At 47.6% G+C, this 25,156-nt stretch overlaps 1 protein-coding gene across 1 annotated transcript in view; it reads right to left on the reverse strand.

The window, feature by feature from the left end:
• The window catches only part of magi1b (membrane associated guanylate kinase, WW and PDZ domain containing 1b), a gene marked incomplete at its 5' end in the record, with an annotated part of 114,856 nt that overhangs the window by 27,304 nt on the left and 62,396 nt on the right, over window positions 1–25,156 (reverse strand). Inside the window, 10 exons of the mRNA XM_080846793.1 lie at window positions 5,734–6,396; window positions 6,600–6,785; window positions 8,230–8,346; window positions 9,206–9,291; window positions 10,149–10,206; window positions 12,153–12,188; window positions 12,960–13,042; window positions 13,548–13,776; window positions 15,177–15,383; window positions 16,004–16,123. Coding sequence (XP_080702919.1) covers window positions 5,734–6,396; window positions 6,600–6,785; window positions 8,230–8,346; window positions 9,206–9,291; window positions 10,149–10,206; window positions 12,153–12,188; window positions 12,960–13,042; window positions 13,548–13,776; window positions 15,177–15,383; window positions 16,004–16,123 — 1,785 coding nt within the window. The remainder of the gene's footprint in view (window positions 1–5,733; window positions 6,397–6,599; window positions 6,786–8,229; window positions 8,347–9,205; window positions 9,292–10,148; window positions 10,207–12,152; window positions 12,189–12,959; window positions 13,043–13,547; window positions 13,777–15,176; window positions 15,384–16,003; window positions 16,124–25,156) is intronic.

Here is a 25,156-nt window from a genome sequence, read left to right on the forward strand (position 1 = left end):
TCAATTTTCCCTTTTTTCTTTCTGAAACCCTTTTTTTTTGTAAGCCTTTAGAGGCATTATGATCATTCTATGTTATTTTCTCATGTTTTTTCCGCAGCATCAACATGTTTTTTTTTTTTTTTTTTTTGTGAGTGAACAATAACAAATCTGTGTTAGTGCATACTGTATCCTAATCATCCCATGCTGGAGTTTAATATGAGCAGCTCGCTGGGGGATGAGGAAGGCCAGGCTCCCGAGGTTCCAGAGTGTGAAAACACGCAGGGGCCCCGACGGACTCTAAATGGAAGCTTTTAATGAAGAGATAATCTGGGCGGGAGGAGAGCTGAGTGGACCCTGGCCCCCCTCGACCTCCCATCTGGACTGAGGGGGGACGGCCTCCATCGGCCGGAGCCATCTGTCATCGAGGCCACCGATCATCAGGGGGTGTGGGGGGCTTTGCTGACAGACGGTCTCCTGGCAACCACGGTGGTCTGACCCTCTGGGTCTCCGTTCGGTGCGGAGGCGGCTACAACTCACTGGTGCGCAAATAGAGTTATGTGTGATTCATGCCGACACATCCCGAGACGCTCATGTGGATTTATGTGTGTGTGTGTGTGTGTGTGTGTGTGTGTGTGCTGCTACCCAGCTGGACTGGTGAGGCATGATTGTTGCATTAAAGGGAAAGGGGGAACAGAGAAGAGGTGGAGAAAACGGAGGGAGGAGAAGAGAGAAGGAATTTCTGAGGGTGAGGGTACAGAAAGTGAGGTAAAAATTGGAAGCGACAGACCATGAGCTGACATTAAAAGGTTGCCCCTCGTGTGAATACTCAGTAAATGGGAAAGCCACACACACCACCTTTCCAGGAACTAGGGGCACTTCCCAGGTGGTGCGAACATTTACAGGAACAACCCCCTAATCGGCCCTTTCAGCGTTTCTGTTTCCATTTTGGTGCAGAAACTACGGACCAACAATGTGGGTGACATATATTTTGCTCTTTGATTGGTCTGTCATTCCGAGCACAACTAAATATTTATATATTTTTCCAGCAGCAGCACCAACATTTGACCACTAAACCAGAGATTTTATAGACAATGTTAGTATTACTTCAAGGTAGAGTTGACAAGTGCATTTTGCTATAATGTTGCTAACACTCAATTAAATGTCTTCATGGTGGCTGTAATTACTTAATAATAATAATAAGTTAATATACTAGCAGCGCTATGATTAATTAAAGCCTAGATTTCAGCTGACAATATGCTTGTATTCATTGAGTGATGGTAACCTCAACAAACGAACTATGTAAGCTATAATCTATTGTGCTGTATTCACTGAGTAACCTTTGGTAAATCCTGCTGGTTTTAAAAATGTTAAAACTTGTTGTCTTCCACTCACATCGGTTTGAGCCAATAAGCATCAACCATAGCTGCAAGTGCCACTCAGCAGTTTCAGGGGTGCATAGAAGTACCTAACTGAGTAGGTACATATTTTGCCACCAAAAACGGCCCTGGATGGTTCCTGCAGTGGAAAAAAACGCCTAAAAGTGCTGGCCCCTCTAAAATAGCCCTTGAGTTTCAAGCAGACATGTAAAACTGTTGTACAGCACTGTACTATACGGTGTTGTATGCACAGGCGAAGTCTAAAAGGGTGTCTGTTGTGCACTCGGAAAGCAAACATGGAGAACAGACATCCACCTGTGACGGAACTTGCCTATTTAAAAATCCCTCCAGGGCTTTACCTGAGCATGAGCAGACTTTAAGCAGCCCCGCTCATGAAAGGGAGAATTGGGTGGGGATCTGTGGGACAGAGTGTGAAGTGTCTACTTCTGTCTATCCCTGCTGTCTGGTGGCATTTAGTGAGAGTCTGTGCTGAGTGTGTGTGTGAAAGGGTGTGTGTGTGTGTGTGTGTTTGAAGAGGGCCATAGAGAGAGAGACTGTGTGGGTGCATGTGCGTGTGTGAGGAGTGGGGGATGGTGTTGGTGGATGGGGTGGGTGGTGACATCCCCGCCTCCTTTCTCCATCACCCCCGCAAGAAAACCCCACAGCGAAAAGCCTGTGGAACATTGTCATGGAAACAAAGAGGGGCGTGTTTTGCGGTGATTCGCTCCGCGTCCTTGGGGACGAAGGTGAGAGGCGGCGAGTGCAGGGCGGATGGTCTTTATTGCTACGACACACGCAGGTGCACCCTGCCGAGAGAGACGCCACCGGAGGAGCCATGTCTGGTCCCAAGCCAGGAAGCACATTTTCTCCTCCGTCTCTTGCATCTATCTTGCCTCCCTTGTTTTTTCCCGGCAAAATCGCTCAGCGATCCCATTCATTACTACCATGCACCGAGTCAGCATAAATTTCATGCAAATCGTGCAAAAACAGTGGCATCCTCCCTTTTGCCTTAAATCAATTCATTCCGCTGGCGTCACCCAATCCCAACGCCCCCCCCCCCCCCTGTCTCAGTCGCTTATCTTCCACTATGCTTATTTATGTGTCCTCTGTGGAAAGGGACGGTGTTGTTTTGACAGAGGGACCTCTTACAAATCCGCCGCAATCTGTCCGTAATACAGATAAGAGACATTGCTAAGCACAACATTGAAATCGACTAAACAAACAATTCCTTTCCCGGCGTTCTTGCTGGAGGCCAACGAGTGGTCAATGTCAATCGTCCATTTTATCACCTCGACAGTTAAAAAAAAAAAAAAAAAAAACAGGTTGTCAGACGACTCTTTTGTCTCCATGCCTCGCTCTGAACAGGTTGTCGGACCACTCGTCTCTATGCCTTGTTCTGAACAGGTTGTCGGACCACTCGTCTCTATGCCTTGTTCTGAACAGGTTGTCTGACCACTCGTCTCTATGCCTTGTTCTGAACAGGTTGTCGGACCACTCGTCTCTATGCCTTGTTCTCTTTCTCTTTGCTAATATCGCTATCTCTCGCTAACACCTCTAAGTCTCTATTAATCTCTCTCCCACACTCCTTTCCTTCTTCTATCTCTCTCTCTCTATCTATCTATCTTTCTTTCTCTCTCCCTCCCTCTCCCTCTCTCTCTCTCCCTCCCTCCCTCTCCCTCCCCTCCCTCTCTCTCTCTCTCGCTCCCTCTCTCCCTCTCTCCCTCTCTCTCTTTCCCTCTCTCTTTCACTCCCCTCCTCAGGGTTGCTCATCACCTGGGAGATTGGGGGGCCATGGCTGTCTGGGGCTGACTCGGCTGATTGATGATTCATAAGCGGAGCCCATACGGGGCCGTTTTGTGCCTCGCTCCGTCACCCCCTGCACGCCTGATCTCACCACTCCCCTGCCAGCTCCTCAGACTGCCCTCCCCACCCCTCCCCACCTGTGGTCTGTCCCTGGAAGGGAGTCGTGATTAGACCAGACCCACAGGGAGAGCGGAGCCTGCGGCACCATCCTCTACCGGCTGGCTTCTTAACGGCAGAACCAACCAGGGGCTCGTCAGCAGGGCCCTCCAACTTTTTTTTTTTTTTTTTGACTAAGGCAGACATTAATGGGTCCCCATTTACCCATGCCAAACTACAGAGAGGCCACTGGAGCTCCTGAAAGCTCCACAATCAGGTATTCTGCAAGCGTAGCCCTTTTTTCCCCTGCTCCTGATTACAGCGGGTACAGCAGACGCCAGAGAGCCGTTGCCTCATCCTTCTTAGAGGGAGTGTGGTGACATTTGGACCCATACAGTGGAGCGGTGGAAACAAATTTACATGAACCACGGCCCTCCTGGGGCAGACAGCCAATCACAGTCCGTTTAACATGGATGTGCCAGAACACACACACACATTAATGACGGAGCTCTTGCGAGATGAATAGTGAGGTGTCTTCACCTACACGAAGGAGAAGAATATTTTCAATTATGATGACGGGCTATTAAAAAAAACTAAAATCGCCTCAGTAGGAATGAGATTCAGAGAGCACAAAGCATACACCTGACCTTTGACGAGACCTTTACCAGGTGTTCGCCCATAGCCATTAGTAGACCACAAGGCAATTAGCTCATGCAACTTGAGCACAAAGGTGTGCATTCCTTAGAACTGGGCAACCCTGCCTCTAGTTTAATGTGGTCTGTCTATGAGCAGTCCATCCCTGAAACCCCCCCAGCCCCCCACAGATACACACTCTCTCCACAGCTCATTCAACAGTATGAGGAGAAGGACATCATCCCTCTACCAATTAGAGCAGTCCACTGATCCTCCAAGGCAAAGGGCTTTAATTGGCTGGCTGTGAAATGACTTGAAACAGTGTAATGCAAAAAGCGGGGGGGACTGAGGATTGGCTAGGGTGAGGTTCTGTGTGGGGGTGGGGGAGATAGGTGGGGGGGGGGTCAGCTCCTGACATCAAGAGCAGCAATTAAAGTCAAGGCAAGAGCAGAGAGAATAATTAAAGAGGCCTTGCTGGATCCCTCTCCCACCAGGGAGTGTCTCTCAGGCAGATAACCCCCCCCTGCTTGGCTGCGGACTGCCCCTGGGAAAGCCACGGAGGGCATCTGCGTTGAGTCTCCGCACCGGCTTACTTGGCTAAGGCATCTCGGTGCACAACCTGGCCTGCTAATGGCTGCTCAGTGGCCACGGTTGCTCTATTAACAATGATTAAGTGCGACCATGGTCCACCACACACTATGTATATACTCCCCCTGATCCTGGTGAGCGCTTGAGCCATACATCACAGGGTCCTTGCTTGGCACTCCTGTTCTGTTTGTACACACTTTACATTCAGCAAGTGGCAATAGTGCTTTGACATCAGGACTCTGTACCATTCATCAAGGACTGGAGGAATATCAGGGTTATTCAGCTGGCTGAGCTCTAGTAACTTGTAACACTTGTTCTATTGATGTTCCTTTAAATCCAAGTTGGGTACTGCATACAGGGTTCAGTCGTTTTGCAATAGCTCAACTATCCGGTAACAAGTGAGGAAAGACTACTCCTATGCAGTGTCAGTGCGAATTATAATATGCCTGCCACAAATGCTGAGGCCAATAAGGATCATCTTCCAACAGCTGTTCATTTTCTAGTTTTAGTTTAGTTAGTTTAAGTCAAGTTGCACTGTTAAGTAATGACATTTGCGGATCCAATTAAATGTTTTCTGTCATCTTAGGAGTAAAGGTGTCTGCAGTCTCAAGTCTTTTCTCTCTTACTTTATCCTTTTAGCTACTTTAGTCCTCAAATAAAACTGTCCACCGACGCTGGTGTTCAAACCTTAGAGTGACACTTTTCACAGACACCCGCACATACATTCTAAAAAGGCAAGGCCAGCGGACAAGCTGCTTTGAAAGCCAGTGGCAGCAGGATCAAAACCACACAAGCACTTGTAAGTCAACACTGACATTTCCAATTTTAACTTTCCTTCTAAGAAACAAGGGAAAGAGCCACTCGACTGTCAGAAGGGCCTGACAGACAGACAGCAAAGCCATGGGATTCTCAAGTGGAACTCAAGTCGCGAACTCCATATTCATGAGACAGTTTGACCTGAGGTGTACCATCCACCTGAGTCTGTCTCGCTCTACCGCTGCTTGCCATTCCTACTCAAGGTGTCAGTGATGAGTGCCTTCCCTTTTGCCTTTTTCTCTCTCTTTCCCTCCTTCACTCACCTCCCTCCAGGTTGAGGGAGTGTATGTGGTTGCTTGTGCCTGTGCCCTTTTTACATTTTGGCCACAAAATATATGTTGCTTATATATGTTGACAAAAAAATGCTAATGCTAATACAAATAGTAACACTAGTTCTAATGGGGCTTACATTGCTAGTAGTGAGCACAGCAGTTGCACCCACCTCTCTGAACCAACATGGTAACTTCGCTTCCTTTGGGGCACTTGCTGAGTATGTCCACCACCTGGTTGTGCGACAGGTTCTGCACATTCCTCTTGTTCACCTCCACGATGATGTCACCCTCCCTCAGCCCGCGGCATCGTGGGTAGTCAACGATCTGCTTGACGCGCTGGCCTCCCCCCGAAGGGCTGTCGGCAATGGTGAAGCCGAAGCCCTTGTCGCCCTTTTCCATGTGAACAGTGATGAGCTCGGGCTGCGTAGCGATGGACGAAGCTAGCGTCACCTGGTCGTTCGGGTAGCCATGGGAACCGTTGGAGGCCACCTCGGCCGAGGGACTGTGGGGCCGGGGCTCCCGTACGCCGTTGATGCCCCCCATACTGCCCCCAACATTGGCGCTACTGCCACTGTGGCTCCCGCCTTGACTGCCGTGGCTCGACGGGGAGTCGTAGCTCTCTTGCCCGTTCACTATGATTGGCTCCTTGTCCACGATGGCCACGGAGGTCACCAGGCTGGTGTTGGGGTCGTCAGGGTCAAAGGGGAGTGGGTAGCCGCGGCAGAGCTCGAGGTCCACCATGGAGCCGATGGGAATAGACTGGAAGATCTTCACCACCTGGGCATGAGTATAGCCCAGGACGATGATGTCATTCACACTGACTATCACGTCACCTGCAAAAGCAGGGAAGGAGGGGAGGGGAGGGGGTTGGATGGCAAAGAGGGGAGGGTAAGGAGGCGTGGTTGAGGAAGAGGAGGGGTACGACACTTAATGCTGAGTCTCACCCGTCTCCCCTGCATGCACGCATTTGGGTTTACTAATCGCTCATAAGACTCAGATACCACTCAGATGCAGATACCAAAGACTGCACGCGTACCGGTCTCCATCTTTCCATCCAGGGCAGCAGGCCCGTCTAGAACCAGGCTCTTGATCTGCAGGAACTCATCCGGCTCGTCACCCCCTACCACGGTGAACCCAAAGCCTCTGCGACTCTTCTTCAGCTTGGTGTTGATGAAGGTCCCTTTCAGCTCCGCCGGGTTGCGCGTAAAGAAAGGCTTGCCTCCTGAAGCATGGGTACAAACATACACACGCGTTACACATGTGAGCGCCCATCGTGCACCCTCGATCGCGACTCGGGCACAGGGTGTGGGATGGAGTAGGAAGGGGTAGGTGAAGGCGGGGGGGAGTTGCATGCATGGGTGAGGAGGTGGAGTGAGGATTAAGACATTTCCATTTATCCAGCTAACGTTAGCTAGGAGTGGCAGGCGACGCCGTGTCGCCCCCCGACAGCTCATTTGGATGATGTGTGCTGTGGCCGGTGCCGCCCCGAACCGTGAGCCCGCGATCACTGCCAGCCCAAGGTGGAGCCGCTCGAATCATCACGACGTGGAATGTTAATCATGGAATGTGATGAGAGCGCACTTTAAAGGAAATGAGATGGAGCGAGGCGAGGCGAGGCGAGGCGAGGCGGAGGGAGAAGCAATGAGGCCGTAGGCAGATATAGGCCGAATAATTCACACATAAGATGGAGCTTATGTGTGCGCTTCAGTGTCCCGACAGAAACCAGCAGCTGTGTGTGCACTGCGGAGCTGTGGGTCAGGTTCTTATTTTGGGGAAGTGACACAGAAAAGGCATGCAGTATAGAGCTGTAGATACGCAAGCAGTGTAATTCACACATAGATCCCCATGGGGTTATGTGTGAGGCTTCACGAGGCAGAAGATGCCAGCACCACTTATGTGTATGTATATCTGTGTGTGTGTGTGTGTGTGTGTGTGTGTGTGTGTGTGGGCAGTGGGCACTAAATTGAGGCCTTTTTCCTCAATTTGGTAACTAAAGGGCTGCAAGATGCTTTAAAGCCAAGCGCACATGCCAAGAGCATTCTGTCCCGTTATCTAAATCCAATCCTGCAGCCCACGCTGGTCAGCGGTCCAAACCCTCTCAGAAGCTGCTTCCAAAGACTGGCACTGGCTGTGTGTGAAGTGGTGCCGGCCCGCGCCAGAGACTACCCGAGGGAGACGGAGAGTCACTAAGCACAGAAGCAGAGCTAACAATGGCAGGCAGACATCGCTGGGCAGCATGCAGAAGGATGTCTGTTGTTCTCGAAGCGCGAGGCGGCCAAACGTCTCTGTTTTTCCCACTGAGCTCTATAAAGCACATCTTACGCTTGCCAGTCCGTCTATTATTCAGGACGAGGCCGATAAGATGTATAAGGCTGTTGGACATAACAGCGGGTACAAAAAAGACAAGAATGGGAGTAGAAAAGAGAAGAAAGTAAAAAGGCCAGATAAAAAGAGGAGAGAGGATTTGCTCGGCAGAATCTTGGGCCTTTGGGGGCACAGACAGAAGCCGGCCCAAGATTCACACTGAGAGATGGGCTTAGATTAGAGGCAGACTAATTAGCAGAGTGCTTTCATTGTCATGCAGTGCTGGGTGTGGGGTGAGGGGTGTGGGGTGTGGGGTGAGGACGGTGGGGTAGAGGAGGGTTGGTGGTACTTTTTTTGCATACTTTTTGCCCCGATGGGGGGTGGAGGGCCAGGCGGCGGAGGGTCCCGGTAAGTCTCTTGGTGGTGAGTGGCGTAACTGGCGGGGGGGTTACCAGCAGACGAGTGGTCCTCTATCCATTCTAGAAACAAACAAAAGAGCAGTTCCTGTTGTTTGGGAGTTAAAACACTGACAGCATTCATTTTTTTACTGCACTGCACTACCCAAGAGACAAAGATCCTATCACAAACCTCAGTGATATGATTTGGGCAAAACCCTCAGCGACGGGGCTCTGTTAAAGCTAGCCGTCCCGCTTTACTGTCCTCTGTGATGACACGCCTTTTAGAAGGGGTGTCCGGCACAGACCTCTTAATATGCACTCTCAGCGCAGTGAATAATCAATGACAGACTAAAATTTCCAAACAGATATTGAGCTTCAAAAGCCGGAAAAAGAACGTCAGCAGGTAATCAGGCAGACGGCACATTCAGCTGAGTCTACTGTTCTGTGGATAGAGAAGCTCCCTGGAGAGGGAACCTGCATTCAAAGTGGGACTCCGTCCTACATACGGAGGGGAGGCATACTCCAGAGATGCCCAGGAGAACCCCCTCTCATGTTCTCATTGGAGCGCACTACAGAGCTTTACCCAGGATCAAAGACATTCTCAGACCCACATTTCTTGTGCTAAATTTTTAAGTTTCATAACATTAGAAAATATTTTGGCAAATGGTGTTTTTCCTGCAAGACTGGAACACTGGAGCAAGAAAGAACATTCTAGACAACTTTCCATGTGTCGATCTTTTGCTACTGTACTCATGATAGAAATCAATGTGATAAACCATAGCTTAATAAACATAAAAAGCATGTATTCCATTATCCCCACCACCACACTGATATACCGGATATGGAGACGGACAAAGACTTTGAGAAAGAAAAAAGAATGAAAAAAAACAATGATGACGCCAGGGTCTGGCTCCGAACCAACCTCGAGTGTAGCGCTCACCTTCAGGTGGCTGCTGCTGCTCAAACTGCTTCTTCCGCTTGGCCTCCAGGATGGGGTTCTCATACTGCGTCTTCCTGTTTATGTGACTGAAGGGGGGGAGAAGAAAAAGAGAAGAATAGGAGGGAAAGGGAGAAATAGGGATAGAAAGACAGATAGAGAGGATGTGATCGAGGAAAGGATGAGAGAAATAGGGAGGAGAATGAGTAAGAAGCGTTAAAAAAAGGAAAGATAGAGAAGATGACAAGTGCACCGAACGTGAAGTAAAGGGGAGAGCATTACATTAGTAAATGAAATGCAATGTAAACAGAGATGGCGGAAGAGAGGAATGGGGGGATGGAAAGAGAGAGGGGGGGGGGGGGGGCATTGAGACAGTGATAAATTGAAGTACAAGCTCTCTGGCAGCTTCCCTGGCACAGAGTGCACTAAATCTCACTGACGGTGAGGAACGAGGAGGGGGGACAGTGACGGCAAGGCCCAGAGTATCAACATCAAACAATCACCGCAAAGTGCTGTTTCAGGGAAAACAACCGCGCCTGGAAGGTCCTTTCATTACAATTGAAAGGGGGAAATGGGTTGGACAATTATGCAGCAAACAACACGTGCAAAATATAAACATGTCAGAAGAAAAAAAGAAAAAGAAACCCGGTGAAATGGCTCTGGGCCACTGAGGTAAACAGCATTGCTTTGAACAACAACATCAAAAACATATGAATGCATTCATATTCATAGCCACAGAGGAAATAGGGGCCCCCTTGCTCTATGCGTTTCCCGTATGGTAATGACAATAACTGGACTACACTCGTAATGGGCCTGAAAGTCAAAATGAGTCAATACCTTTTTTCTGGTGGCTGCAAGTGAAATCACAGGGTAATTGCAAAAGAATGGCCTGGGTAGTGTGTGTGTGCGTGTGTGCGTGCGTGTGTGTACAAACAGTAGCACTTACTCCACATAATAAACCCCGTAGACAGGATCCTCAATTTTCTCCCATCCTGTTGGTAGCTCTGTATGGCAGAGAGGGGAAGAGAGAAAACAGAGACGTAAGGGATATAGGCCATTGTTCCGATTAATCCATTAGAGCACTAATGTAATGGAGTTTTTTCACGTGCAACCCTGCATTCATGGGACGCTAAATTCCACCACAAAAGCGCGGACAGATGGTGAGGTCCACTAACAGGTGCCACTGCTGGTAGAGATACTGCATGAATACACAAGAGTTTCACAAGAGCATTCATTTATCTTCCTTTCAAGGTCCTAGCTCGTTTTTTGGCACCATTACTAACTGAAATCAATTAGTACCCAAGCCTCCTGGAGAAGCACTTTATTGCACAGAGCTTCTTAATATGCTAGTGACAGCTACCAAACATTTATCATTTCTCTGGGCAGGGCAGACAAACACATTACAAATCAAAAAGGTTCCTCTACCGAGATAATGGCTTCATGAATGTCAAAGCCCCGTAACTGGTGAACCATATCTGCTTGAGAGAGAATCTTTGCTGGACAACGGGATCCAAAGAGGCATCCTTGACCTGATACTGTGGTAGAATGTGACAGTGAGGTCCTATGGTTTATCTGCCTCCGCTTTGTACCCGAGTCGAGCAAAGTCAAGCACCTCGGAAATAAGCGGAGCCGGTGTGCAGTTACAGCTGAAGAAGAAGTTATTATGCTAGGGCCCAATAATCACAGCCATAAACCTATCTATTATTCAGTGGGCTTTTTTTTTTTTGAGGTTGATGGGATTTCGCAGTCAAAAATTCACAATGGCAGTGGAGGCGTTTTTTTTTTTCTCTCCCCAAAGCCCCACCGCATTAGAGGTTCTAGTCAAGTGAAATCAGCCCTATTCCCTAGAGCTTCACAGCAGCCTGTACTGACACAGGGAACTGGTGTGAGGAAGAGGAGGAGGAGGAGGAGGCGGCGCCTTCATCTTCACACTCATCAGGGAGCGTGTCTCTCTCCGCTCTCCGGGGTAGGCAGAGGGGACGGGGATGACACATTGGCCATTAGGCTGTTTGCATCTCATTGGCATGTGGGAGGGACTGGCCTGCTCCCCTGTTCCTCCGTGACAGGCATGGGAGACAGCGGCCAAATGATACTGTACTGTGACACGGAGAAACATTGCAATGCCATCTCTGCTTTTTTTTTTTTAAACCCCCATCTTTCAGAATTCACAGTCGATAGGTTATTGATCACACATGTTCGATATCTTTTGACACTGGGATTGCCCTTCTGACTGCTTACGACATGAAAATGAGGAATGAGGATTCTTCATGACAGGCAATCTCTTACTCAGCTGGGTGAAGGTGACCCTTAAATGCACCCTTGATAGCATGCTATGATCAGAAATCTTGACACATTATTGAGAAAAGTGACCAATTCGGAAAACTAAAATAAAGATTTTCATTGCTGTTTAGTACACCTTTCCTTGACTTTTTGTGCAATCCTATTACATTTTTGGTTTTGTGTTAAGATTTTGTATTTATCGATACATTTGAAATATAAGAATATTCATCATGGAGAACATAACATTATCAGTAAGTGTTCACAACTATAACCTGGCCATCTAAAAAATATGCGCTGAAAATTACAGAAACTACAACTACTACAAACTCAAATTTAAACTCTGACAAGTAATGAGTTTAAGCTGGGAAAGACTGTTTGCTTCCACTAAAGCAAAAGCATTTACTCTTAATGACAGAGCCACTGCCATTACATTACATTACATTACATGGCCGTGACAACAATGTGGTGCATATTTAATGAAATTCAAATGACGCATAACCAACCACATGCAAATATAATCCACTCATAATGGCAACCATTGCGTGAGGCATACTAAGGGAAAAAAACACTGAGCTGGTGGAGGTATTGTCTTCTGGCCCAAGCAGTAGTGAAGGAGACAGTAGATTGTAGCATAGAGATTGTGTACGTGTGCAAGGAGCGAGTGGCCTACCTAGCTCATTGTCCAACTCTTCTGTATGAACCCCTTCTTCTCCCAGGAAAGATGGCGAAAGGAAGAGAGGGAAGCAGTGGAGCGCGGGAGGGTGAAAGTGAAAAGCAATAAGCAGAGTGAAGATGCATCATATTAGCTGTGTTTGCCGTTGTGGGCTATACACATACTATACATACACATTTGTTAAATCAACCAAAAGAAAAACAGATTTGGATAAAAACTGTTATGGGGTGTTTGTGTTCATTTGAGACGTTCACAGTATGGCCAGAGGGTGTCACTATTCTTACATTTTTAGTACATGAGGTAAAGCAAGTTCATTGTAAGCTTAAAGCACACATACAACAGTACACATCTCCTTTGTCTACACAAGAGAAAACATATACAGGGAGCGCTGATCAGTCGCGAAGGAACAGATACACAGCATTCATCCTTGATTCGGGAACAAACTTATTCCCTGTGTGTGAGGAAATAAGCGGTTTCCCGTTGAGCAGGAAACGTAATACTCAAGTGAGACACCTACAGGCCACTTTAGGTACTGGCTGACTGGTTAAGGGGTGAAGAGCTGAATTAAGGGAGAATTGAATATGGCCACAAAAACAAATACAGAAAAGAAGAGGCCCGCTACAGAGCATACAGAAAGGGAAAGGCACAATTTGGAAAGAATTTCTTTCCTACCATCTCTCTCTCTCTCAGTCTCCTTCTTTCTCTCTCTCTCTCTTTTGCATACATGCACGCACGCACGCACACACAAACAAACACTCAAACGCGCACCGAAGCATGCACCGAAATGTGAGGATGCCTCCATACCATCATCTTCACATTCTTCCAAGGGCTTGGGTGGCTTATCCAGGCAGCGGGGGTCGATCCAGGATGTCGTCTTTGTGTTATGACTAAGAATAGACACAAAGGGAGGAAAGTATTGTTTTCGACAGCTAGTAAGTATCGCACAAAGAGGAAAACATCCGGGACACTTAGTGAGACAGTATAACGGTGGCAAAGGCACCCCCCCCCCCCCTACACACACACACACACACACACACACACACACACACACACACACAATCATCTACCACTCCCTTTTGACTGGACAAACTAGATTTAGTCAGACTGCTGCAAAAACAACATGATGCTACTGTGCATGTCCACCTCTGTGTTATATCTGGTGACTATGTCGTGATCATACCACTTAGTGAACAGCCTGAGCAGCTAGTTGGATAAATAAGTGGGTTTCTATCTCTTTTAATTGACCATGTGCCAGCAACAAAAATTCAAGTGTTATGTAATAAAACGTAATAAAAATGAGTGACATGCAAAACATACATTCAAATGCTTAAAACCTGCATAATGTACACAGCAAGTGAATAGAATAAGAAAGACAAGCCAACGGGTGCGTACTCTATGAAGTAGACCTCCCCATTCTCCGTGTAGGCCATCTCCCAATTGTCGGGGATTGGGCCCAGCGGGTCCTCCTCGGGAGGACGGTGGGGCTGTGGGTGGGGCTGCTGCGGGCCGTCCGTGGTTGACGCGGTTGACGACGGAGCGCTGCTGGGCGCGGAGGAGGGAACGTTGTCGCGGGTGGCGTAGGGTCGCACGGAGGTGGGCTCGTCAGGTTCACTGGAGTCTCCTGCCAAGCGACGAGAGTGGCGTGAGTGTCAGAGCAGACGTGTAAATATACACACACACACACACACACACACACACACACACACACACAGACACAGACACAGACACAGACACAGACACAGACACAGACACAGACACAGACACAGACACAGACACAGACACAGACACAGACACAGACACACACACACACACACACACACAGACACAGACACAGACACAGACACAGACACAGACACAGACACAGACACAGACACAGACACAGACACAGACACACACACACACACACAGACACACACACACACAGACACACACACACACACACACACACACACACACACACACACACACACAGTGTGCGAAGGGGAAGGAGGAGGATCCTACTGCCCCACCTTTTAAACAACAGCCTGATCATGCTATCCCAGACTGGAAATAGTCATGAACATCCTCTCTCACCAGCTTCTCAGCAGTGATCAAAGACTTTTCACTCACACACACCAACCCCCACCCAACTCCACCCCACCCCACCCCACCCCACCCCACCCCACCCCACCCCACCCCACCCCACCCCAACACACACACACACACACACACACACACATAAATACGTCATACAGCTTACTATCTCATTCAGGGATGTGTAGAAGCATCTATTTTTCTCAGGAACAGTAAATAGAGGAACTGTGATATTTCTCTGCCAGGACACATACAGACAGATGACTCACATGGCAAAATAGAATTAGTATAGGCCTAATACTATGATTTTAGCATTGTTCAAGTTAATAATTCTGTTCATAAATTGGTCCCAACGGCATCTAAATGATGGTATCTTAAATCTCTCTCCAAACACTGCTAATCCGAAACTGAAACAATGCCTGACTAAAATAAAATACCCTGCCTCAGTCTCCCCATCCAACTAGAGACATTCGGAGATTTGGATCAGAAAAAACAGCAGTTGCTTAGATACTTTCACATGAGCTTGACGAAACAAAAACAAAGGACTACCATGAATATTACATGTCAAGTGTGATGCGGGAGTACTACATAAATAAAGTTAAATAAATTAATAATAAAACAACGGAAGTTAATTATTTAGAAAAATGAATGTGTGGGAAAGGAACAAGGAAGCATAAATTCAGTCAAATCTAGCTCCACTGGTCTCATCTAATCGGCTGAGTCAAACATGCTTGCTGATCTCCCCTCTGCAGCCAGATGGCAGTGTTTTCCCCCTTAACCTTGAGAGGCAGTAGATGAGAAAGACATAGAACGGAACGGAACGGAACGGAACTGAACTGAACTGAACAGAACCGACCAGAACGGAAGGGAACAGAACAGAAAGGAAGCCAACGGAACCCCCCACCCACCCCCCACCTCCTCAGATGGCAGCCATGTCTCATGCCTTACCTGTAAAGCTACTGTTCATTTCAGGAGCCTCGTCATCGTCCTCTAGGTCGGCAGGCACTATTCCAGCATTTTGCATCTCATTGTAGGACTTGGTGCGTCGGGGAGTGGATTGCTGGGAGCCGGGCAGGCAGTCTTGCAGAGCATCACTGGTAATCACTTTCCCACTAGGGGGCTGGAGCGGCGGCTTGGGTGTTCCATAATAGTTACCTTGGCAACAAGAGGGATATTAGCATGAAAAAGCTGAAGGAGTGAGAGACAGAGATAGTGTGTGTGTGTGTGTGTGTGTGTGTGTGTGTGTGTGTGCGTGTGCGCGAGTGCGTGTGTGTGTGTCTGTAGGGGATGGGGATCTTCTGTTAATATGTTTGTATGCAGAGCACCAAATGAAAAGTCACTGTACGAGACAGTGGATTCTATGGTTGACTGAGAGGCAGGGGGCAATGTCTGCCAGTGAGTATTTGTTTGCACCGCTAGGCTGGAGAGAAGTTATTGTTCAGGTGCAGTGAGCATGCTTAAATTGACAGAGCTGCCAGCACGAGAAGCAAAGAGTTCACATCATTAAATCATTAAACATGAATTTCACTGGGCAGGAAGATTTCGCAGGGTTAAATTTATCAAGACCCTATTGTTTCACAGCATGGCTATATATAGACATGCAATTGTGTTGATGACCTCTCGCTCACATATATTAACCAATGGACTGACACTGATCCACAGTACAGTAAATTCGGATCTGAATTCGTCCCTGTACTAAAACCATAACCAACTCTGGACAGAACTCTTGGTGACACGTTTTGAGATGTTTTGGTCAAGCTGAGCTTGAGAGGTACCGTCATACGATCCAATCTCCAGCAGAGTCCCACTTTGTTCAAGCTTCAGGAACTCCTCCACAGACAGGAAGTTGTAATCTACTCCAGAGACCTCTCCGTCACGTGGGGAGCGGGTTGTACCTACGGAACCAGAAGGAAAAGAAAATGTTTATTTTCTATGTTTATTGTCATCCCAATTAATTAATAATAAAATGGCTTTACGTCTACCCCCCCCACTGCCATAACCCCTGCCACACGCACAAAACCAAAAGCCAAGCCAAGAGAGGCGGAAACGACAAAAGGACAGCCATGTTGGTCTTGAGGAACACACAAAAAATAACTGCAATGACCAGACAGGAAATGAATGAAGACGACCGAGGCTCTTCACTGCCTCTATTAATGTTCCATTCATAAATGAAGCACGTGGGAGGTGCACCTAACAACCTAACAACCTGGCAGACATGACTAAGCTAGACAGGGGAGTGCGAGAGAAGCGAACCAGGCTGGCAAATACTTGGCACGTGAGATGTGCTAATGCCTGCTGACAGGTCGCTGCCAGGGCGAGAGCTCCGCTTCAGGTTGCTCAGCAACACGCACTGATAATGATGCCCGGCGACTGCTCTGATATTAATTGATTTGCGGAAGGGCACGGCGGGACAGCTGATCTCTGTCATGTTCCCGCACCTCTGCAGTCAGCCTGGGCCTCCCATCGTCCTGACGGATCCCCCAGGTTCCTTTAATCTCCTACAGGGTGTAAACGCCCTCACCCCGCTGTCCTGTTCTCCACCTATTCTCCTTAGGAACAGCAGGCCTGCTAGACTGGGATGGGAGTGGTGGAGGCAACATCAAACACACCTATTAGGCTCCACTGGTTTAGTTGTCATTACACGCCTTTTACAAAAGGGGCTGATGTTTTATTCAATAGCGCCAAATGTGATCTGTTAGGACCTGCTGATGAGTTGATTAGAGAGGTTACTGCTGCCAACATCTTCTACCTACAATGGATGACACGGCTGGTTTGACAAAGGAAAAGACTTTTATTCAGACCGCAGCTAAAAATCATAGGAAATGAGAGATCCACAGATAGGTTATTATGTCCTCCTTGCAATAGATGGACTAAAAGCCTGTCTTTGTGATAAGAACTGAACAGATAGTATCAAAATTGATTTGCTCGATGCCGTCGTCGTCATCATCAGGAACACTTGAACTTGAAGATGAAGGGATTTCACAACTATGTGAGGTGACATTGAAAATCAATGTGCGAGACTTGTACTTTTCTTTCCATAGATGACAATCTTTCCATTTCAGATACGAATCAAATCAAGCTTATCAGGCCATTGTTTTCATCTAAATAGAACAGGGATGCATCTTTGGTGATCAGAGAATCTGCATTTTCTCCATCCTCCCCTTCACAAATGTGCATTTCTCTTATCTCTCCCACTCACACACACACTCTCACTTTGGCACGTACAGACACACCCAGACAGATGGACACACACGCAAAGACAACAATCACACTATGGCTGGTCACACTACACTACTAAAAACATTTCACTGCCACACCGCTAGATCGCGAGTTATTCCCTGCTGGCTGCAAAGTTAATGGAGCCACGCCAGTGCCACTGGAGTCTGAGTGGCGATGCATGACACACTTGGGCACACAAAGCTTCTCCCTGCATCCCAGCAGATCCACACGTTCCCATAGTCACACAGGGGTGATGAAAAATCGCAGATAAAATAGCGGTCACTGGATGAGAGGTGCTTTTTGGCAGCCATTTCAATGACGGTGGAAATAAATCAGAGATGCGTTGGTAGCTCACACATAACTCTGCCCAGTGGTTGTGAGAACTCTCCGATGTAATACTCTCCTTGTGTGACCTGGCTGTGGAGCCGCAGGATGACCATCCAGACTCCGCTTTAAATATCTCCTTCATCTAAGCACAGCAGCGAGCACAGAAATGCTGCCTTTAGATCAAATCTTTAGCCGCAGGTTATTAGGCGTGGGGCACCCTACAGTTCAACCTCCTGAAGGAAGTTTGATCAAGGAAATTGAATAGCTGTAAATGTCATAGATGCCATGTCTATTCAACATCTAGTGAAACTCAAGTCAAAGAAAGGATTTTGTGGACTCGACCAATCAAAAGAGGGATCATTAGGCGGGAAAAGAAAAAAAGTTTGTGCTGTGTTAATCACTTCTTCGAGAAGAGTAACTAAATTCAATGAAGCGTTGTGTATCTAACGCTGTTTCTGTCCAGCAGGCATTACCTGTGCATAACAACACCGGCTTAAGGCCTGTTTAGATCCGAGTCTCCTTCGTTATTTGTGTGGCAGAGAAACTCATCCTTCTTCCAGCGACGGAGCGATCAATGTAAAACAAACACGAAAGCAAAGGCATGCTGCTTTAATGCTCTGTGAGCTCAGTCTCTCCCAGAGAGCATGCCGGCCTCTGGGGCTGAGGAGCACTGTGCACTTGCCAACTTCCTGCTTCACTCCACTCCACTCCTCACAAAGATGTTGTCTGGTCTCTCTAAACAAGGCTCTGTCCGCATAGAAACCAACAGGAAATGAGGGATTTGATCCAGTCTGCGGTATATATTGTGTATGTTTTGAAGTCAGGAGTAATACACAGGGCTGGGTGCACCTATACTATAACGGTGCTCCTCAAATCGTAGACAGATTTCGCTAATTACTATGCAGAATTACAGTGCAGTTTTTAGTTCATGCCAAAATGGAGACAAGAGTCTGCAGTTAATACTAATGTGCTTTTCCTCTTTCATTACCAAAGTCTCAGGCTCTGACCGCCACTTTACCGAGAGGATTTACTGAGGATCACCACAACACACGAGTGTGCTGTATCAACAAACCAGAAGTGTACACCTTGATGTCTTCTTATAGCGGCGGGTGTTGCCCTGGTTAAGTTACATAACGTCCGACTGATGTAAGTTACAATTTCAGATAGAAGTTAAACAGAAGGCTCGAGGCGAATGTGAAAAGCGAGTTCAGCATTTCTTGCTGGTCCTCTGTGGTGATTTGAGGAATGGCAACAGCTGAGCCGACATCTAGCAGATAACCACAGAAAGCAAGTGATCTGCGTGGTAGACACTGAACATCTGATTACTGTAGTTTCTGTTACTGTGTCTCTCCCTTAAGCACATCTCTTCTTTAAACATATTCTAAAAATACTTGACCTTACCCCCCTCAGTAGCACAACCTATTTCTCAACTATGTGGATGTCTACTTAACCAAGAAGTGTGTCTTTTCCATAAAACATTATTTTATTTGTCTGTGTGTGTGTGTGTGTGTGTGTGTAAGAGAGTTTCTGTCATGTTATGGACAAAATGTCAACATGTCATGACTTTGCGTGAAACACTATTGTTCTTCATTGTACTCCAAGTCACCTACTAATCATTAATTTAATTCAGACTAGCAGAAGATGAAAAGTTGATAATGAGAAAAGTATACGTGTTTCCAATAAAAAAAAGATGCAACCATACCAAAACACATCTTTCACAAAGTCTGTGTCATGCCACCATCTGGCAAATGTGTGACCACTGAACTCAATTAAGAACCCAAAGCATTGACTATGATATAAACTTGTGTCATCTGTGGCTTGTAATTAACAAATGTTGTTAAGGCAAAGGAACATCACTTGCTTTGTGTCATAGTAAGATGAAATTCAAAATGAGTAACCACAGTGGAAGACGTGGGCATTTTGCTTAGTCATCCAATATTATCATCTGAAGAAGAACCCCCCCCCCCCATCAACTTATCAACTATTAGGCCTTACCAACTGGCCTCACCAACGGACCTCACCATGAGAATTCTGTGCAGTCACAGGACCCACAAGTGACCAGCAGAAAGCTAAGCTTGCAATAACACACCAAGTCACACAGCAGGCTTTAAGATGACCATCATGCCTCAACTAACTCTGCCTGCCTACCCCCCCCCCCCCCCCCCCCCTTATAATTATACAATCATGTCAGTGATGAGAACTACTTTATGCCACAATGAGCACACAGCTTCCCAGTCCCCCCCCCCCCATTCGTCAACACATCAACAGAGCCACACAGTATCCTCTCTCTCACACACACACACACACACAAACACACACACACACACACACACACCTGCTGGCTGATGAGCTTAATGGTTACATGCCATGACAACAGCAAGAACGCAATCACTACACCAAACTATATGTCCGCCGGTAAAAATAGAACTGCCTTGCATGCTGGTAGAGACGTTCTGTTCCGTTGCTATGGACAACACTGGAAGGATGGAGTCACTCACGGCCGCGCCGCTGACAGTGAGGGTCTCGCTACTCTGGAGTTCACATCATTTTCAGTTCAGTGACTGCACAGCACAGGGGAACGACAGCGGGAGTGAGGCACACTGCTGGCCGTGACGGAAAATCACCAGCAGTTCGATTGGACCATAACACAACTACGGTGCTGCAAAAAACCTCTGAAACTAGAAGGGCCCTCAGAGATTGCAGCCCCTCCACCCGGTGGACCCGGTGGGTCTGCCTTGTGATTTTGATATGCTCCGAAATGTAATAGGCTCTTTCTTGGCCATTTTACACCTTTCAACCAAGTTTCATGAAAATCGACCCGTTAGTTTTCACATAATCCTTGCTAACAAACACACAGCCAAAACAAAAAGACAAACAAATTGAGCCAAAAACCTCCTTGATGCTTAACAAACAAATTAATAAATAAATAAAACGTCAAAAGTATGATTGGAACTGTGGCCATGCAGGCCCAAGGGAAAGTCCAACAGAGTAGGAAAACAGAATCGCTGAGATGCCTGCTGTGGATGAACCAAAACAATGACATCTGAAGCAGCGAGTCACTGGCAACCCAACAAGAACATAGGGGAGCCATTTTTAGACAAACAAGATGGTCTTCACGGCCTTTCAGACCAAAGCGCTCTTCGGTAGAGCACAGGGGAGCACTGCAGTCCACTACATCAATCCTGAGATTGTTTGCACAGTAACTATAACTGCTGCTGGCCAGCTTTGTTGCTCACGCCAGTAACGGTTCCGCCGTGCCAGATCCCTCGCAAAAATGCGAGGCAATTATCGCGAGCAGCTGTCAGAGGCTCCCTTATCGGAGTGGTAATTACCCCAACACATGACATCAGTCTGTGAACTTAATAACAGTCCAGGCTCACGGCCATTCAAAGGAGAGTCTCCTCTGGGACGCCGCGTTATAGATGACTCCATTTCAGGTCTGCTGGCAAAAAAAATCAAGGTCCCGTTCAGATTTAGAAACAGAGAGAGGTAAGGAAGCCAGCGTGAGCCTTCTTTATTTAACCTTACAGTAGCAGAGGGGAAAAAAGCAACATGGAGACTCTCCAACCCCAAGTGAACTCTGTTCTCCCTTCACCACCATGAGCAGCGGAAGAAGAGACTGCAGGGCTTCGGCTGTGTTTCTCCACAACCACAGAAACCTCTTCCTGGTGGCTATGGCAGCCACTTCCACTGGGCGCCCACATAATCGTACGATCATGTCCCAGAGGTTCGGCACAGAAACGCTAATCACAACAATCAGCAGCTGTCGACTTCCAGGCTGTATGCAGTCATCAGCTGCCAGTCACACAGCACAGGGGCCGGGGTGGGGTGGGGGGGGGGGTGTAGGATTGGGTCGGGTGAGTGAAGCCCCCCTGCCACCATCCAGAGCCAAATGGGAAAAAAACCTAATCAGCTAATGGGGGCTTTATAAACCCCCCACTCCCCTTGCTAGTCACACATATGTGCTAATCCACACACACAGATATCAACATACTTGTGTGCAGACACACTGAGATGCCTGTGCACACTCCCACAAACCATCCTGACACTTAACCAAACCTGCAGGTGTCAAGAAATAGTGGGGGAGTCCATCCTTCACTGTAAACACATAACTGCCCCCCCCCCCCCCACACACACATTAGCAATGGCAGCCTGTGGATTCGACAGCAACACAGACCAGTGAGGGGAATGTGGTACTTGCCTGCTCTCTCTATCTCTCACCCACCATCTTTGTCTCTTCTCTGTTCACTCTCACTCACTCGCTCGCTCGTCCTCTCACTCACTTTCTCTCTCCACCACTTGCTCGCCATCTCTTCCTCCCCAGAAAAGAGCAGTGGGGCATCACACTGAATCAGTGTCAGCAGCCCATGTTAAGCTCGGCCGCTTCGGCTGCCTGAGAACCGAGACTGCGCGTATCCTGCCGGTACTGCTGCTGCTGCTGAACCCACCACAACTCCGACTGGCCCCATCAGCTCTCCAGCAGTCACTGACAGGCCTTCAGCAGGCTAGCCTCACCCCGAGCTCAACTCACACACTCTCACACACAGCCACACATTAGCCTTTCCACATAGCCGGAGCGCCTGTGTTCAATCCACTGACAACTACATGCTTTTGTATTTCAGAGGTGTGACCAAAACCAGACATATTACAAAGATAATACATACTTCTCTGTACTGAGAGTTTGTACATACAAGTAGAATTATCTTTAGTGCAAGGTTTTTCTTGGCCAGATATTTGAGCCTGCTGAGACACAGAAGCCATAGGCTTCCTCAGATAAAAACCAAACCTAATGTTCTCCTCTCTGTCTTAGGAAAGGTAATCACCTCCAGTCCTCTCCTTCAGTCGATGTCTGGCTGAAGTGTGGTTTCCTTACGGGCACTCTCATTAGGGAGCGCGATGCTGGTGCTTTATCTCTGGACCAGCACCACCTACAACCTTTCCAGCCTGTCAGCCTGTCAGCCTGCACTTCGTCTAGGTGCAGTGGCCGGGCCCTGAGAGAAAATAAAAACACTGCTCTCGGCCTCCACTCAGCAACGGACAGCATTTGTTAACGGCTCACCCAGAGGGAGCATCTACTTTCACGTGCGATCCAGAGACACTCTACTTGCCACTTCCTTTAAAGAGTTAAGTCCTGTGTGTGTGTGTGTGTGTGTGTGTGTGTGTGTGTGTGTGTGTGTGTGTGTGTGTTTGTGTGTGTCACAATAAACAATGCTGAACGGTGGAGCTCCACACCAAGCCCTGAGTGGGTCGACTCTACAGTGGCTTGGCAGGACAAATCAAGCTTCTCATGTATAATTAATAGAAGACAGACCCTGTAGACTATTTTAAGGTCTCGCTCTTCCACCGCCTCAATTGACACAGATTTTCTAAACATTTTCAATCCCTCCGTAGGCTTGGTACGATTCAATATGTTCACATCGTAAAACTAAAATTAACAGCCTGAGCTACAGTACACCGATATGGCGTCTGTGCTGTGTATTTCTGCCGGTCATTCAGGTTTATTCCAAGCAGAGGTACAAAAATAAATCGTGTGGGATTGAGAGACTAACCTACTAATGAACACAAAGCCATGGAGCCCAACCCCAGGTACTACTCTGCTGCTGATGCAGGGCTGTAGATAATAAATAGCACACAGGGGTCCAAAATACATCAAAAAGGCGACAAGGCTCAGCAGGCGCTGCACCGTAAACCGGGACTATAAATAAGGTTGTGTGAAAAATCTGTTTACTTCCTGTTGCGAGGGTTCCCACAGCGCACAAGCCCCCCCCGGCTCCTGTCCCCCGAGCCATCCGCCAGCATCTCACACGTGACCTACATTCCACCCTCCTCGCGAGGGGCGCAAGTCAGATCCGTCTTCTTGGCCAACTTTACGCGGCTATGGAATCCAGGCAGTGGCTCCAACACTGGCCACGAATGTATACCGCGGTACAATTAACGTCTGTCAGTTTATGTCATCAGAACAAGCATAACGTCTTGGAAAAAGCAAGCTGCTGTCCAAAAGCCATGTTATTAATTTAGGGTTTCGCAGAGAAAAGCTTGATGTGATTCTAAGAGTGCTATGCATCATCATACTCATCATCATCATCAGCGCTACCATGGTCATTCATTTGGTAATCACAGACTGTTTTGTTCAATTATCTACACATCAAAGTCACCGAACGATTCTGTCCTCATCTACAAAGCTGGGTCATCTGATAGGTATACCAGGTGCGTACCAACATTAATACGGCCTCTATGACATTAATACTGTTTGCGCTGCACAAATGAACCATACAATCTGATCAGCAGAGGACCGGCGAACAAAACACCAACATGGCCACCATCCTTGGAGCCAGGACAGGTGAGGAGGAAGATAGAAGAACAGGAAACGCAGAAACCTCAGGAAGACAAAAAAGAGCGAGCTCTTAATGTTCCTTATGTATGCGTTACTGAATGGCCGGAGCCCACGTGTTTGGAGAGGTTCAGATAAGCGAAGCTGACAGACAGAGCGAAGGGCACAGGCCTGATCCGAGTCGCTGGGCATGGTGACGCCTCTGTTGTCCTTTCAGATCTGTTCCACGACATGCCTGGCACTTATTCAATTTAGCACCCCCCCCCCCCCCCCCCACCCCCCTCATAATGCGCTCTTGTTGCTCCCGGTACAACCGGAGTTGGACTTAAACTACATTCACAATGAGAACAATGCACATGGAGCTCAACTGACCCAGTACATCGGACACAATGATTCGTACCAAATCAACAGAGTAAAAGAATATTTTACGAATATGCATCTAGCGGACTGCGTGTTAGCAGGTAAGCAAAGTTTAAAAGATCAGGTGGGAGGTGATCTGGAGCCGTAGATTGTTACATGTTAGTGGCATCATTCTTCAAGTCTTTCCAGACACACGATGACTGAGACGAAATTCTTTGTCTGCTACAGAATGAGACAGAAAAAGCTCTCCCCCAGTTTGTCCGTGAAAAACTAACCATGAAAAACTAAGCCTTCAACACAAGTTGTCCTGCCTTATTCAAATCGACCTTCCTCCCCTGAAGCTCTTTTAAACAAATGTGACTCTTTCAGTACCTTGGGACAAAATGTATGCCCTTAGTCATGGCTCTCTGCACTTAAATCCAGACACATGAGGTATTACAGCGCTTGCTTGCAACAGAGGGACAAGAAAGTCAGTAACTAAGGCTATTGATCCTGCTTGTTGTCATTAACCCCACTATAAAAAAAAAACACTAGGAGAAAATTGGGGTCACATAAGTAGTATGGGATGAAGAATTATCTGATAACTAGCAGCATCAATATCACCTTAAGGAGCGCAAACTGAAGGATTTACTAAGCCATTACTCCATTACGCCATAATTAGTGGGTCTCATCTAGTTGTTTCTGCTGATGC

Source organism: Sprattus sprattus (genome assembly GCF_963457725.1).
Source record: "Sprattus sprattus genome assembly, chromosome: 10".
NCBI classification, from domain to species: Eukaryota; Metazoa; Chordata; class Actinopteri; order Clupeiformes; family Clupeidae; genus Sprattus; species Sprattus sprattus.